Genomic DNA, 16,214 nt, shown 5'->3' with positions numbered 1-16,214 from the left:
TGAGAAGTTGTAAGGCCTATTGAGGCTGCATCAGTTCTCAAGCATTAAGGTGGACTCGGCCTGAATTCCACGCATGGACATTCAAAAAAGAACCAATTTGAGTCTCTCTTTTTTCCTGTCTTCAATTATGCACCTGAGAGGTGATTATTTAATAAGGGGCAAGTTAATGCGGTAAGTACTCCACCTGGTGGTATATACAAAACTGGAACCAAGCAGATTTCATGGGGGAAAGCCCCTCTGCTTCTCAGAAGGTACCTAAAAATCTCTGCTAGTGGGTAATGGTCACTTTAGACCTATGTGGTGTCTTGTGGAGACCCATCCACCAGCAGCTGGAATCCACCAGCAGTGATATTTCCAGTAGAGCTGATGTCCAGCTTGGCTCTGCTGCTGTCACTCAGGCGAGGATTGCTGAAGGAACGCATCATTTTTTAAAGAAGCTGGGCCAAGAGTCAAGCAAACCAGAGTGGATTTAGTGGCATGCACTGAACGTGTAAAGTGCATGGGCGATGTGAGCACAGGTGTTACCCTGCTGCACCGTGATGCAGAAGCAAATGCCCTGTGATTACAAGTTGGTTCTAGCCATGTTTGTCTAAGGACGAAGGGCAGTTGTGCCCGAAAGCTTGCAAAGAACTATTTCCCCAACTATTTAGTTGGCCTAACAAAAAAAATGTCACTTCTACTCAAAGAACCTTGTCTGCCTGTGATGATGATGAAGCTTTCTCCGCCGGCCTCTGAACAACCTGCCTCCCGGGCTCTGATCGAGTGAGACTCCTCAGTTGGGTTTCAAGGGGGTTTTCTTGAAGGAGGGTCAAACCCTCTGTGTAGCTGAGCTCCCCTTCTTATGAGGTCCTCACGGACTTCGCAAACTCTGTGTTAACAAGGCCCTTCATCCCCAGGAGAGATACCCCCGCAAAGCCAGTCGGCAAATGAGGCCACATCTCCCAACAAGTAGCACAGATCTGTGTACCGCAGCACTCACGATGCTAAAAGCCTCCTGGGCTTTGTCTGTGCACGGGCTCCCAATGCAGCTTCCACCCCTGAGACCTGAAACAAGCCTGGCAGGATTTCCCTATAGGTTTAATACAAGTGTCCTCGGTCCTAGGTAGAACTTCCCTGCAGCACAGCTCCATCGCTCTGCATGGCAGGCCTTGGGGATGAATGGTGCAACCCAGGCTGGGGGCCTATGTGATGGGCCAAAGGGAATCGTAGGACAATGAAATTTTAAGTCTTAATAAGGGAGGTCACAACTGATTCCTTGGGACAAATAACCAGCGGGGCCGAGGGAGGTCACAGGTTGCTATCAAGGGAGCCAGAAGGCGACACAAAGCAGAGCACCCCGGCAGCACCCGCACGCACCGAGCGCGGGAGCCACACCGCGCACGCAGCATGATTTTTGGCGTGGCTTGTAAATGTTTACGCCTCAGGAACGTGCAACAAGGTAGCTCCTTCACGTCCATGTATATTGGTAATACTTATATCAAAGAAAGAGCTGCGGTTTTCCCAATCCTGACGCATAAACTTTTACGGCAACTTTAGGAACGACGCCGAAAATCACGGAAGTTGGCAATGTTGAGGACCCTGACCTCTGCGACGCGGGGCACGTGGCGTGCAATGCACGTGCATGTCACACGCAGTGCGTGCCCAGGGGAGGCTGGCCGGGGGCGGGGAATACCTGCTTGCACGAGCAGGCACCTACAAGCAGCCCACCATGGCCCTAGCGCGCATGCGCACACCCTCCAACATTCCACCCCCCCACCTCAGTCCCTCGGCCCGGAAGCCCGCGGGCGGGACTTCCGGCCGCGGTGCCTGCCTGGGTAGCACCGCCTCCGCTTCCCAAAATGGCCTCCGCGGCCGCTTCCTCTTCCTCTTCCTCCTCAGGCGCGGGCGGCTCTAGTGCGGCCGCTCCCTCGGGCCTGGCCGCCGCCATCACGGGCACCATGAACAAGAAAAAGAAGCCGTTCCTGGGCATGCCCGCACCGCTGGGCTACGTGCCGGGCCTGGGCCGCGGGTGAGCCCTCCCCCCGCCCCCCCCTCGGGCCTGGGCGAGGGGGGGCGGGCTGCGGCGCCTCTCAGCTGCCGTCGGGCCTGGAGGGGTTGGTGCTGCGGGGACAACCGCGCAGGGGGATGGGGTGGGGAGTCGAGCCTGGGTGGAGCTGGCAGTTGGGGGGAGGGGGAGGGGCAGGATTGGGGTTTCCTTGCACTGTCCGTCTGGCACCCCCGAGCTGGGGGCTTAGAGCAGGAATTGACGTGTTGTGATCTGCGAGGGTGTCTTGCAGCTCCCTGCGGCAGGAGACTTGGTTTGTTTGTTTCTCTGTAGGTGGGGAAACTAGGGGCCCTGCTACACCTTTGAATTAAAGCAGGATGGTAACTAGCTATCAGGTTATTACACACTTCCGAGCACTACCTGTATAGCTGAGCAGACAGTTTTATTACCTGATAATTACTTTGGGCTAAATATATGATTGACCCATTAATGGTGTGATGGTGACTTTGTGACTGGTCTTACTTTGTACAAGCGGCCAGTCTAAATTTATTGCGTGATTAACCAGCGAATTGCCTAATATATGCAATGTGTAGCAGGGGCTGAAAAGCTGCCATTTTCTGAGTGAGGCCTGGAGTCTAATGAGGTTGAGAGCCGCTGGCTAAAAGGTTTGGGAGTGGGTTTGAAGGCAGAGTGAAATAGGCTGCGGCTCAGCCAGGTCAGTTTGCATTCAAACCTGGAAGTGATCAGGTGCACTTTGGTGCTTCATTGTGGATGAGGTGTTGGAAGCTCAAGGTGATCAAAGTACCTTGGGACTGTGGCAAAAAGGGTTTTCCTGCAGCCTGGCTTCTCTTCTCATGAATAGGAGGAAGATTTTCTTTTCCTCCAGGCCTCCTGATTCAATGTATTTAGAGGCACTGAACCTTGGGAGGGAAACTGGACAGTAGAAGTTTGGCTTCCTTGCCCCATCATGGTGTCCCTTTAAGGGGGAAGCTGTTCCTGCACAATATCTATTTCAGTAGCGAGGTGGTGGGGCTAGGTACTACTATACTTGTGAATGGCTGGATTTTTTGTTCCTCGCCTTCAGAGCGTCTAGTATTATTGCTGCAGACTAAATCATAGCCTCATGTCTCTCAATTTAGTGCTACGGGCTTTACCACCCGTTCTGATATTGGCCCTGCACGTGATGCCAATGACCCAGTGGATGATCGTCATGCTCCGCCAGGGAAGAGAACTGTTGGGGACCAGATGAAGAAAAACCAGACGGCAGATGATGATGACGAAGATCTGAACGACACCAATTATGATGAGGTGATGCTCCATGGGCATTTTCCTCCTGTCTGAGGGGGGGAAATCTATCGCTACCTCTCTTCCCCCACCCTGTCCCCCCATCCCAGAAACACTACTTAAAATCATCCTGAAGTCCTGTGCTGTGACAAGTCTCTATGTGAGAGTACAATGGCAGAGTTCTTTGCAGAGTCAGTTAGCAGCACCCTTTGCTGTGAGTTTTGTGCATGTGTGATGCCACAGTGTTCATGGGTTTATTTTTCTGTGGTGATATTTGCACATTGTGATCAGGCTGTTTGTACTGAACCCTGGGTATTTTGGGAGGGATGTATAAATAGAACATCAAGATGAGTACTTTGTGGACCGTTCCTCTTATTCTTCTCCAGAAGTGAAGTCTAAACCCTTGCTTTTTACCCCATCATTGAGATTATCCTGTCCCAATAAAAACTTGCATTTAACGCAGCAAAATTGATTCATATTGAGATGCATCGTTTGTTTTACATTTGTTTTCAATAGTTAAACATTCCTGCTAATGAAACATTTATGCAATTATCACTTACCAGAAGGTTTTTGCTGATGAAATTCACTACTATGATAGGTTGCTTTAGGGCTATTTTAGTTGCATTTCATAGACATTAGGGCTGGAAGGGACCTCGGAAGATGATCAAGTCCAGCCCCCCCCCCCCCAGGGGCAGGAAGTCAGCTGGGGTCAAAGGATCCTAGCACGATAAACATCTACATGTCTCTTAAACGAGTCCAGAGTAGGTGCTTGCACCAGCTCTGGTGGAAGTCTGTTCCAGGCCCTGGGGGGGCTTGGAAGGTAAAGAAGTTTTTCCTTGTGTTTAGCCTGAAATGGTCTTGGAGGAGTTTGTGACCATTTGATCTTGTCATCCCTTGGGGCTCTCTGGTGAAAAAAGATGTTCCCCCAGATCCTGATGTACACCCCTTATAAACTTATAGGCAGCCACCAGGTCCCCCCTGAGCCTGCTCTTTTCCAGGCTGAAGCGTCCCATGGCTCTCAGCCTCTCATCATAAGGCCTGTTCTCCTGCCCTCTGATCATGTGTGTGGCTCTCCTCTGGACTCTCTCAAGCTTGTCCACATCCTTTTTAAATTGTGGAGCCTGGAATTGGATGCAGTATTCCAGCTGCGGCCTCACCAAGGCCGAGTACAGCAGGAGGGTGACATCCTGGGATTTGTTTGAGAAGCATCTATGGATGCAAGCCAGAGTTTTGCTCACTTTACCAGCTGTGACATCACATTGGTAGCTCATTCATCTTGTGGTCAGTCATGACCCCCAAGTCCCTTTCAGCTGTGGTGCTAGCCAGTGTAGCACTGCCAAGCCTATAAGCGTGTTGCAGGCTTTTTCCCCAAGGTGGAGTACCTTGCATTTTTCAGTGTTGAATGCCATCAGGTTTTCATCTGGCCATTTTCTGAGCCTGTCAAGGTCGGCCTGGATTGCCCTCCTGTCCTCAGGTTATGGATGCTTTACCCCAAAGTTTGGTGTTATCGGCAAACTTGGCCAGTTCACTTCTAATACCAATGTCCGCATCATTAATAAAGATGTTAAAGAGTATAGGCCCAAGGACTGAGCCTTGGGGGACGCCACTGGTCACGGTGCACCACAGTGATTGACTTCTGTTGACTACCACCCTTGGGACTGGTGAAAAACTGACGCAAAATACCCATTAAGCAGGTTGGCTTTTTCTTGGGCATTAGTTGTCAGTTGTCCCATATGCTTTAGCAGGGATCCAGTGTTACCCTTGCTTTTCCTCTAGCTCCCCACATACCTAAAAAAAAACAAAACAAAAGACCTTTTTATTGTCTTTGATACATGTAGCCAGTTGGAGTTCAGTCACAACCTTGGCTTTTCTGGTTTGCTCCCTACAGGTTCAGACCAGTGCAGAATATTCCTCCTTTGAGGTGGATCCAATCTTCCATCCTTTACAGATCTTCCTTTTTAGATGCAGGAGGTCTACAAGTTCCCTGCAGAGCCAAGGGGGCTGATGTATTGTGTCCTTTTGCTGCCTTTTTACTGTTAAAATGGTCTCTGAGGGGTTTTCTTTATTCTGAATGACTGTATTGGCTTCACTGGATGTGTAACTGAACTTTGAAACTAAAATGTTTTGGCCCTTTAAAATTTTCAGTTTAATGGCTATGCTGGGAGCCTGTTCTCAAGTGGTCCTTATGAGAAAGATGATGAGGAAGCGGATGCTATTTATGCAGCATTGGATAAGAGGATGGACGAAAGGAGAAAAGAGAGAAGGTAGGCTTAATTATGGAACTTCAGAGAGGCAGTATTTTGTATTTATGGTATGGATCTAGGAATTGGTTCTTCTGGCTTCTCTGTCTGCTGTTGTGCTGCCTTGCTCTGTTACCAGGGCAACATTTTCAAAAGTCACTACTGAATGAGTGTGAGGCGCCTTTCTGCTTCAGAAGTGCTTGGTATGTTGCACGACTTATCCTGGAGAATGATTAATGCTTGTTGCCTAGCTTCATTCACATATAGTTCAATTAGCTGAGGCTTTTCATGGTGGTTTATTTTTATGGTTTGGGGAAATAGTACTTCCCAGTGAGCATAACTGAACTAATGTGCCTCACGCAACAAGCTGGATGTTACCAGAAGAGTCTTCTCATGGGGATATTTTGTAAATTTAAGAAACTTAATTAAAAATAAATAATATTATCAGATCCATAGATAACAGGATTAAAGACCCAGGTCTAATGCACATATTAATTTTTATTCTATTGCGTTGTCTTTGGAATTTTTTTTTTTTTTTTGTACTAAGTATTGATCCTATTTAATTGCAGATGAATCTGAGCCTGACCTATAGAACTACCCCTCACATTCCATGTAGGTTTGTGCCTTAATAGCTCTGGCGAAACAGGGTGATCTATTACAGTACTTTGTCTAAACCCCGCTCAGTGTTTCTGTGAATGCAGCTTCTCTGACATTTGTTTTCTAGAGAACAACGGGAGAAAGAAGAAATTGAAAAGTACCGTATGGAACGTCCCAAAATTCAGCAGCAGTTCTCCGACTTGAAAGTAAGAAAAAAAGATTATCCTGCATGTCACCAAATTTAAAAATCCCATTTTGGGGGATGGGCATGATTCTTTTGCATTTATTAGCACAGTTTGAGGTAGAGTAGTGGCTGTTTGAGAATTTGCTGTTATGCCTGTTGCCTGCCTTCACAACGGCAGCAATGTCCATTGCATAGTATGCAAAAACCAGTATGTAGCTGATAGCTCAGGTTGCAGAAGCCGGTGTTGGGTTGACAATACCTGAAGTATTGTGTTATGACTTTCAGTATGAGGTTTTGTATGGCGGGGGGGACGGGACAGTACTGGTTTAAACCAAAATTCTGTTGGCATCTGTAGTTACAAAGCAATGTTGTTTATATTAACAAATACCTGTTGAAAAGAGTGCTATTTTTTTTTAAAATTTTTGCTGGCAAAATAGGATCCAACTTACCCTGAAGTTTCTAAACTATCAGGTTGATATTCAGCTCACTAAAGAATTTGACAGGGTGTATTAAGGCACAAAATCTTCTAAAAACCAGTAATATTGACACCTTGTGCTTGTGTAGAGGAAGCTGGCAGAAGTCACAGAAGAAGAGTGGCTGAGCATTCCAGAAGTTGGTGATGCCAGAAACAAGCGTCAGAGGAACCCACGTTATGAGAAGCTGACTCCTGTACCTGATAGCTTTTTTGCTAAACACTTGCAGAGTGGGGAGAATCACACTTCTGTGGACCCCCGACAGACGGTGAGCATGAAAACAAAACTAGGAAAATTAACTTCCATTGGTCTGGGATGAACATTTAGCTGTATGTCGAGCTAAAGAGTTGCTGCACAGTGTATGCCAATATACACTTGTAACATGTCCTGTGGTTCCATTAAAAATAAAGACTGGACTTGAGGCTGACAACCGTAGCGTGAAGAACATCCGGAGCATGGGAGGCTTTGGAAGATGTTTCGGCCTATTGCAGTCCCAGGTGTATTGGAAACAAAAATAAATTCTGGAGCTGAGCAAAAAGAGCCTAAGGCTAGATTTTGTTTTAGTAATGAAAGAGTCTAAAATGTGGTTATCCAGGCCCTTTTCCATGGTGGGGAGGGGGGTGCATAATTAAGTGTGCTCAGTGAACCATCATGTTTTTGTTTTGGGGTTTTTTTTTCTTAATTGGCTGAAGTTTTTTTGAAATACTTAGCAGGAAGTGTAATACAACTCCCCCTAGGGGCTTTGTTTGTTCTAGAATTGAGATGTTTTGGTTTCAGTTGACAGTGAGGTCAGTGTTTTAAGCCTGGCTTATGATTTGATTCTTTAGATGAAGATTACTGTGATCTGCCGACAGAAGAGAAGTGCATCAATCTTGAATTGGCACCAAGTTATCTCATGACTCTTTTATTATTACTATCCTTGCCAGTTAATATGTCATGATCATCTTTTGACACTTGTTTTGAGGTTTATTTCATTAACATTCTTGTTCCTCATCCAGTGGTTGATCTTTAGAAAATGATATGACACTACAATACAAACAGAGATCTTATTGCCTCCCCAGGCCATATCTTTTAGCTCATGCAATCAGAATTGCTAGGAGAAGACTTTCAAAGGCATGGATGGGAGTTGGGCACCTTGCTCCTACTGAAACCAAAAACAGCTGAGCACCTCGCTCCCTTGGGTCCCTTGGGTCCCTCTGAAAATCTCTGTATAGATCATAAGAAGTTCTTCCATTTTTCTGGCAGCAATTTGGTGGCTTGAACACGCCGTATCCAGGAGGACTGAACACTCCTTATCCAGGAGGAATGACACCTGGACTAATGACACCTGGGACAGGCGAACTGGATATGAGGAAGATTGGCCAGGCCAGGAATACTCTGATGGATATGAGATTGAGCCAGGTAAGCCACAAGAATACCATACCTCTGAAAGGCTTGCCTAAGATACAGCAAAAGCTGTGTTAACCTGCACTTAGCTGGAAAACTCATATTAACCAGCCTGTGAGGGACGTGGCAAAAGTGAAACCGGAAGTACCACTTCCAGGGGACTTCCCGTTTCACTGCTGTGAGCCAAGTTTTTCTTTGTTACTTCTTCAGCTTGGGGCAAAGCAGCCTGTGCGGGCCCCCCTCCCTGTCCTCTGGCACACTGATGCCGGGGCATGCACCAAACAGTGCATATTTGATTAGCTGGCAACCCCCGTTCCTGGGGGATGCCGGATAACAGAGCTTTTACTGTAGGTGTAGGCTGTTTCTCATGAAGCCCTGTTTTGGAAGCTTTATTTTGTTCCCTTTGGGCTATAAAATAATAAAAGGAAACAGAAAAGGCTCTTTTAAACAGTGTTGTTTAAAATAGCATTTTTCTAGGTCAAAGTAAATGTGGGCTTATGTATTTATTTGTTTCCGTAGTCACCAGTACTACCAGCTCCCACTGGGATCAGAAAGTCAAGCTGCTTGCTTTCTGCTTTCCAGTTGTGTATTTCTACAAATGTTAACCTTTTTTTCAGGTTAAATGATATCCTTTTGAGCAACGCATTATCTTCTGAGGGATTGCTCAACCTAAGAGAAAATTCAATACTTCAACTATTGGGTTTTGTGTAGGCGTCAGAATGGAATCTACTTCATCTTCCTACTTCTCTTCATTGTGCAGAATTTCATAAGATTTAAAAAAGTTTACTTGTCATATCTGACAATGTTAGTGACAGTTTGTACAGGGAGGAACAAGGTGGCACTTTATGTAGTCTTTGCCTAGGTGGAATCTTGAAGGAATTAGTCTGAAGGTGAATGCTTGTTAGTGAAACCCTCTTGGTAGTGTTTCTGTAGATACTACAAAACCTTTTTATGTCTAGCTGTCCCTTATTCCCCATGAATATTTGATCTCTTATTTATTTATTTATTTATTACTTTTAGCTGGATTTGAGCTCTCTGAAGTACATTCTTTGATTGCAAGTTGGTTTCAAGACCATATTTTTAAATTGTCAGCTCTTAGCTATTAAGCACTTTAGTTTTCTGTTTAAATAAAAAGTGCATGTGTGATATTAGCAGACCAGAGATCCCTGCCTGGAGGGGCAGTTGATGTAGTTATCTATAGCAAGATGATTTGCCTTCGGCAGTTCTTGGTTATCAAATGGCCTTTACTGCTCCAGACTGGAGCCTTTTGTACTTGTTTTTAAAAAAAAGTTGATATTGCATGAGCAGAATGTCTCAGTGCTGTGGTTCAGTAGGAACATGGAAATAATGTGCATGCACATGTGTAACTTAAACACGCATCTCTGTGCACGAACTATTTCTAGTGGCTGCCTTGACTTCACAGAAGCTTGATCACCTCTTCCCTGGAACTTGCCTCCTACCTTCTGATTGTAATGAGACTTAGTTAGAAATCACTCTGAATTGACTTGTGCCATCCTGCTTCCCAGATGGTTTTGATCTCTTCTCCTAGTGCCCTTGTAGATTTACTGCTGTTGATGCAGAAGCTGTCTCCTGCAGCTGTCATCTCTCTGAATACCCTTTCTGGATGTCTTTGCCTCAACAGCTTTTCCCTTTTATTTTCAGATGTCAAAAGTGAACACACTTTTTTTTTCTCAGCTTGATTAGATCTTTTCATTCTTCTCTCTTTGTTTGTTTAAATGTCAGTAGTACAGTTTAATTATGTAAACAGTGTTGAGATTCAGTTTCTAGGAAAGAAGCTCTTCAGATCGGCCTGTACTGTCCTGTAGTTTAGAAATGGGGGAGCTGGAGGGAAGAGGAGTGATAAAGAAAGGAGTTTTCCCTTTTTTTTGCTCTTTTGGTTTTCATACCAGGTGACCCTATAAACCAGGTGATGGTAGTGCTGGTGTTTTCCCTCTCTCAAATAAGTTGCTTTTTTGGTTTTTCCTGAACTGTGCTGTGGTTGGTAATTTTCATCAGTATTGGAATTTCTTTCTCAGGTGTCTGACTCTGTGAGTGGCCAAACCGTGGTGGACCCAAAGGGATACCTGACAGACTTGAATTCTATGATTCCAACACACGGCGGAGACATCAAGTAGGTCTTGCTGGGCATGTATTGGTTTGATTTTTTTTTTTTTTTTTTTTTTGACAGTGACTGAATAATCTGCATATCAATAGAAACCCATATTTCTAATATCTCTGGCTAAAACCTTTGTACTAGTCTGAATGATGACATTTTTCTTCTTCAAAGATTGGTATTCTTAAAATCTGGTGGATGAAGTCCCTTGTCCACAGGCCCAGTTATCACAAGTTCTCCCCTACAGATACAAAGGCAGGTCAGGATCTAGACCTGTTAGTTAGATGCACTTAACTGTCCCCACAAGTATTCAGTTTTGCCAAGACTGGGGATGAGATATGGCAGCAGTTTTGTGATGCAACTGCCTATCGGCTAAGAACTGATCCAGTTCAGTTCCCATCAGTGACTGCAGATTTGGATTTGACTGGTGACCTTTTAAAATGTCAAAGCTGAGATCTTATCTATCTATCTATCTGTCTACCTGTACAAAAGACTTGACTCACTAAATAGCTTTTTGCTACCGATGGTGCTCTCGATGCTGTCCTTAAAAATGGCCAGTTAAACCAGCATTCACCACAACTTCAATTCATACCTTTTAATCTAACGGCTTTAAGTTTGTAAGCATGCTTGGATATTATCAGCTCCACCAGGTGCTGTTTTTTCCAACCACACGTGACCTCAGCTCCATGACTATATTTTCTACAGGAGGGTAGTATTAGCATGTAAGGTCGTATTTGTGTCTAAGAATAAGGCCAGGGTTAATGTGTATTCATGTGTGATTTGTGAGAGAGTGGATGCAGGGAGCTGGCTTAAGGCGTGCTGTTAATTAGCATACTGAGAGTTCCTTGTGTGTTTTCTTTATCAGTGATATCAAAAAAGCTCGTTTGCTTCTGAAGTCTGTCCGGGAGACCAACCCTCACCACCCCCCAGCGTGGATCGCTTCAGCCCGCCTGGAAGAAGTCACTGGCAAACTGCAAGTAGCTCGCAACCTCATCATGAAGGGGACAGAAATGTGCCCCAAGGTTAGAACTGCTTTGGTTTCTACTTGACTGTTTTAAAACCTCACAAAAAGAGTGTGGTTAAAAGCATCTTGTCTCCATTAGACTCTCAGCCTATACTGAGAAGCTTATCTTGTAAGACAGGAGCAGAAATGGTGTTTAGCCTGTGGTTATAACTGAACCTCCCTCTTATGGGGCCTTTGCCAGTGTTCTCTGTGAGGAGTGCTAATTTTTCTTTCCTGACTGACAGAGTGAAGATGTTTGGTTAGAAGCTGCTCGGCTGCAGCCTGGGGACACGGCGAAGGCAGTGGTGGCCCAGGCAGTCCGCCATCTCCCACAGTCTGTCCGAATTTATATCAGAGCAGCAGAGCTGGAGACAGACATCCGAGCAAAGAAACGTGTCCTCAGGAAAGGTGAGAGCTTCCGCAAGGTTGGAAGAACTAAAGTGTTAAGACATATGTGCACACAGTGTCGTCTCTTCATGGTCTGATCTGAAGACTTAGATCTGTGAGGTTTTTTTTTTCCATGTTCTTGGTAAGGACATGTTTAAGCACTTAATGTGTTTAAACTTGCAGAATTTACTGCTGTAGCAGGTCAGTGATGCCAGAGATTTGACAGGGTTTAAAATGGGACTGCATGTTCATGTGGTTAGGCAGCACATCCAGAATTGTAATGCTGATGATCTCAAAAGCACTTTTGTCACTGAACAAACATGGCACAATTTCTTGTCCTCTAAAACCCCTTCTATCCTGTTTTCATTTAACTTCATTGAGGCGGAGGTTGGAAAACACCTGGAAGGAGTTTGACAGCACTCATGTTGGAAAACATTTTAAGCCTTGGGTTTAAAGGTGTAAACCAGCCTCTAACTTCCAGAGCCCTATGTAGGAGAAGAAACTTTCCAGCTGAAAAGTCTGGTACTGGTCACTGTCAACCGGGATGTCAGGCTTGGATCTGTTCTGCTAGGAGAACTAACTTGTTCCAACTAAATTTTCTATGTTTACTCAATCCCTTGTTTCCTTGTGCCATCCCCATAACTGCTTTCTGTCTCCCCAGTCTTTGTTTAATTTACTGTCTACTCCGGCTTCGTAATGCTTGGTCAGTCTGCTGGCAGCCAGCAATGTAGTTTAGCCCACACATGGTTGACACCTCTTTCTCTCGCAACAGTGATTCGTTTTGGTATCTTGAACCCAGGTCTTGCCCATGGGCTCACAGCATTAATTTGACTGCTTGAAATCACCATGTCAGCCTCATTCTAGCAGAGGCTAAATCCTTGTTGAGCTGTTGAACCGCAGCAATTACAGCTTGGAACGAACGGTCTGAGTAACGTTAGTCTTTTAGGTGCCTGGGGGAAAGTGCTTTTCTGAAGTCTTTATGCAGCAATCCACTGTGTTAAATGACTGCATAACATGGAGCATCATTACTGCAGAGTGGGATGGGACCAAAGGAAGTAAATTATGTCCTGCCTCTCACTTGCATCTAAGTTGGTTTTCAGTGATGGAACAACACTCTTGCTGCTAGATAAAAGCTTTATACTTTAAGGTTCACTTACAGCTGCCATGGTGGAACTCTCAGGAGTTTCCATTGGCTGTTTTTGTGCAGTATCTACTTAGAGTGGATGCTGCAGCTGCTGCTGTTGTGCTCTGTTAGCCTTTGAGATTAGCAATTAATATTAAATAGAAAAATGTACCATGATCGTAGATGAAATGTCAGAGGGACGCTTTGTATCAAAGCAATGACTTGCAGCAGATTCAATATATGGGGCTTTTTTGAAGGTTGAATCTTGTATCCTGTCTCCTGTGAGAAGCAAACTCGGAGATTCTGCGTGAAGTACAACCTGGCCAAACATTTGGTGTAGAAGGAGAATATTTGTTGTGCTGCTTCTCATTTACATACATTAACAATCAGCTCTGCACTATTCCAACGTTGCTGCGAGCTATGGTCCATCACAAATCTGATGCCTGGATGCATGTGGAATAGCTGCCATGTGAGATCTGGAAACTTAACCAGTTTGCTTATTTAAAAATAAGGAGGGCTGAGTGCCAAGTAGAAGCCCTGAAACACAATCCTCTTAAAATGCATTTCTGCTTTGTTTCTATTGCCTGTGTGTGACCCTACCATCCCACTTCAGCTCTAGAGCTTTTAAAGCCTATGTCCTCTCCAGTCAGGTGCAGCAATCTGAGTGGTAGAATGTCTCGAAGCATAGAAATTGAACACTGCCTTTGGAAAACATGCTCTGTCCTGCTGATTGGTACTCTTAAACTATCAGAGACTGGTACTGCACATTTTAGAAGGCTTGCCGCTGTAGACTTGACAAAAAAAAAACCAGGTAATGTTCAGCTGGTTAAAATGCCTTTATTGTAAAACCCATGTGTACTTCCTACTGCATCTGAGTCTCAAGGAGGCTCAGAATAACAGTTAATCTCTCTGGACCTTTGTGGGAATATTTAAAGGGACACAGCTAACTTGAAATCTGCTCACCTTCAAAGTAACTTCAGATGCTCTCCCAGCCCACCAACTTTGTGGTTTTACAGTGACCTATTTCTGTTTTAAAAGGTTCTGGTCTGTCTTGTGGCATGTTCACACACACATACACGTCGGGCAAAACCGCACAACTGGTTATAAATCATGGGCATCGAGGAGAAGGCACCTGAAACAGAGCACAGCATTCTCTGTGCCATAATAATCTGTGGTGTTTGCAGCAAGTCAGAGTTTTTAAAAATAGAAAAGTATGTAGTGCTGCTTGTTTGTTAAATTCTGCCTTTGTCAGAAGGCAGGTTGAGAGCAGTCGCTAGTTTGGACTTTGAGAATTCGAATATCATGGCCTGCTGAGAAGGCAGTTCCTACCAAAGCTAGAAAATGCCTAGACATTTCCTGAACCTGAAAAGCCCTTGGCTAAATGGAAACATACTTGGTTATAGAAAGGACAATTAGACTTCAGTAACTTGCATCTTTTAACAATGTTTTGGAGAGCTGCTAAAGCTTTTCCAAACTGTCTCTTAAATTTTAGGGTACTATATTATCTTTCAGGAAACCTAGACCACTCACTGTCCATACAGTTGTCAGTGCATTCTTGAAGGAAAGCAGCATTTCTTTGAGAAATGCTTCTGACATGAAGAGAAAGTGTATTGCTGTTTAAAGTGGAAGCTCTTTATGGAAAACATGACTTCTTATAGGAACTTTTAAAAAACATGTGAGGATATGAACTTGCTCATACACACATGTTGGACAGAGGAGGAGTACTTGAGTCTCAGGATTTCATGCTGTGGTCAATAAAATATGTTTGGGCAGAGTTGGGGTGCTTTATGCCTGGTGTCTTAACTCAGCTTCTTTTGAAGCTGGGGATTAATTGCATGGTAAGTTATTCACTCATCTCTGTTTGTTGTAGGATTAATCCTTTTTATAATGTATTTGAACTCTTCCTGGGCTTACAATACCAAATGTGGCGCAGTTAGACCTAAGTAGAAAAATTTTTGACTTGCACAAAACTTGTTTGACAACTGGTATTGTTTGACTTGAATCAGGGGAAAAAGTGTTTTATGGCTTGCTTACTTTCCTGACTTTATGTCCAAAGATCACTGAAGCGGATTTTGCAAGAGTTGAAACACAGATGTTACTTGATAAGAGTTTGGCAGCTTGCAGAAATTGAGGCTAGATGTTCTCTTATTTCAGCCTGTGCTAGGAGGTGAATTTAAAAATGAGACTCTCCTAGCTTTGAACAAATAGATTTTTCCCCCCTTCTCCCTCACTAATTCCACAGTATTTTCCAATGAGCAAACTTTTGCCTGTTTTCTTTGAAGAGTCTCTTAGCAAAGTAGTTTTGCAGGGCAACTGTAAGCTATACTGTTTTCTCTTTATGGGCAAGAATTCTTCTGCATGACTCATATTATTGTTTCTCCATTGTAGCCCTTGAGCACGTTCCAAACTCGGTGCGCTTGTGGAAGGCCGCAGTAGAGTTGGAAGAACCTGAAGATGCTAGGATAATGCTAAGCCGTGCTGTGGAATGCTGCCCAACTAGTGTGGAGGCAAGTCAACCAATTTTGCTTTCCGTTCAGGTTAACGGAACAATGCATGGGTTCACCCAATGTTTTAACTAATACGTAGGGCAATGGGCAGGTTTTTTAACTGCTTTCTTTTCTTGTGTAATTGTTTGTTACTGTGGCTGCGCAAATAAAACTAGTGACTGTACCTCCAGATGGCCTGTTAAGCACATTTGCATTCACAGTTGGCACATTTTAATTGTGAAAGCTAACATATGCCCAACTTGGAAAATATGGGCCATAGTTTAAAAATATTAAAAATGTAAAAAGTTCATTTAAGTATTTAACCAACTATTAAGCTGTAAGTCCACTGGCAACATAAAAAATAGTATTCAAAATTGCAGCAGAGAGAACCCCAAATCAGTAGTGTTTATTGATTAAACTCAAATCTTACTTGTATAATAGCATTCTGTTGCCCAGTGATTTTAATACTCCCCCTTCCACGTTAATAAGTATATGTGTGTGTGTTGGCATAGAACAAAATGTTCTCTCTTATGTTGCTTGGGCTGACACCTCTATCAGGCATTGTCACCTTCTTGTTTTAATATGAAAATGGGTCTTGTTGTGCAGCTGTGGCTTGCTTTGGCAAGGCTGGAGACATATGAGAATGCTCGCAAAGTCCTGAATAAAGCCCGTGAGAACATTCCGACAGACCGGCACATCTGGATCACGGCTGCCAAACTGGAAGAAGCCAACGGAAACACTCAGATGGTAGAGAAAATCATTGACAGAGCTATCACGTCCCTCAGGGCAAACGGGGTGGAAATCAACAGAGAGCAGTGGATCCAGGTATTCGCTTTCATTCTTGTTTTAGAAAGCCTCATGAGGACTCTAGTGTTAGACCACAATCCATATTTAACCATGTAACACCTTCTTCTTTGAGGGCTTCTTATGTTAAATAAATAAAATAATATAGAA

The 16,214-nt window shown here is 44.3% G+C and overlaps 1 protein-coding gene across 1 annotated transcript in view; it reads left to right on the top strand.

The window, feature by feature from the left end:
* The first annotated feature begins 1,808 nt into the window (after positions 1 to 1,808).
* PRPF6 (pre-mRNA processing factor 6) overlaps positions 1,809 to 16,214 on the top strand; it is a 30,338-nt gene continuing 15,932 nt past the window's right edge. Inside the window, exons 1-11 of the mRNA XM_090065034.1 lie at positions 1,809 to 2,008; positions 3,124 to 3,292; positions 5,414 to 5,532; positions 6,233 to 6,311; positions 6,854 to 7,030; positions 8,008 to 8,163; positions 10,185 to 10,279; positions 11,127 to 11,283; positions 11,510 to 11,672; positions 15,163 to 15,281; positions 15,867 to 16,085. Of these exons, the coding sequence (XP_089921160.1) occupies positions 1,839 to 2,008; positions 3,124 to 3,292; positions 5,414 to 5,532; positions 6,233 to 6,311; positions 6,854 to 7,030; positions 8,008 to 8,163; positions 10,185 to 10,279; positions 11,127 to 11,283; positions 11,510 to 11,672; positions 15,163 to 15,281; positions 15,867 to 16,085 (1,623 nt within the window). The 5' untranslated portion in view covers positions 1,809 to 1,838. The remainder of the gene's footprint in view (positions 2,009 to 3,123; positions 3,293 to 5,413; positions 5,533 to 6,232; positions 6,312 to 6,853; positions 7,031 to 8,007; positions 8,164 to 10,184; positions 10,280 to 11,126; positions 11,284 to 11,509; positions 11,673 to 15,162; positions 15,282 to 15,866; positions 16,086 to 16,214) is intronic.

This window comes from Crocodylus siamensis, chromosome 10, assembly GCF_052110815.1.
Source record: "Crocodylus siamensis isolate JL-2025a chromosome 10, ASM5211081v1, whole genome shotgun sequence".
NCBI lineage: Eukaryota > Metazoa > Chordata > Crocodylia > Crocodylidae > Crocodylus > Crocodylus siamensis.
Note: the sequence above shows the minus strand (reverse complement) of the source record. Positions and strands in the feature narration are given on the sequence as shown.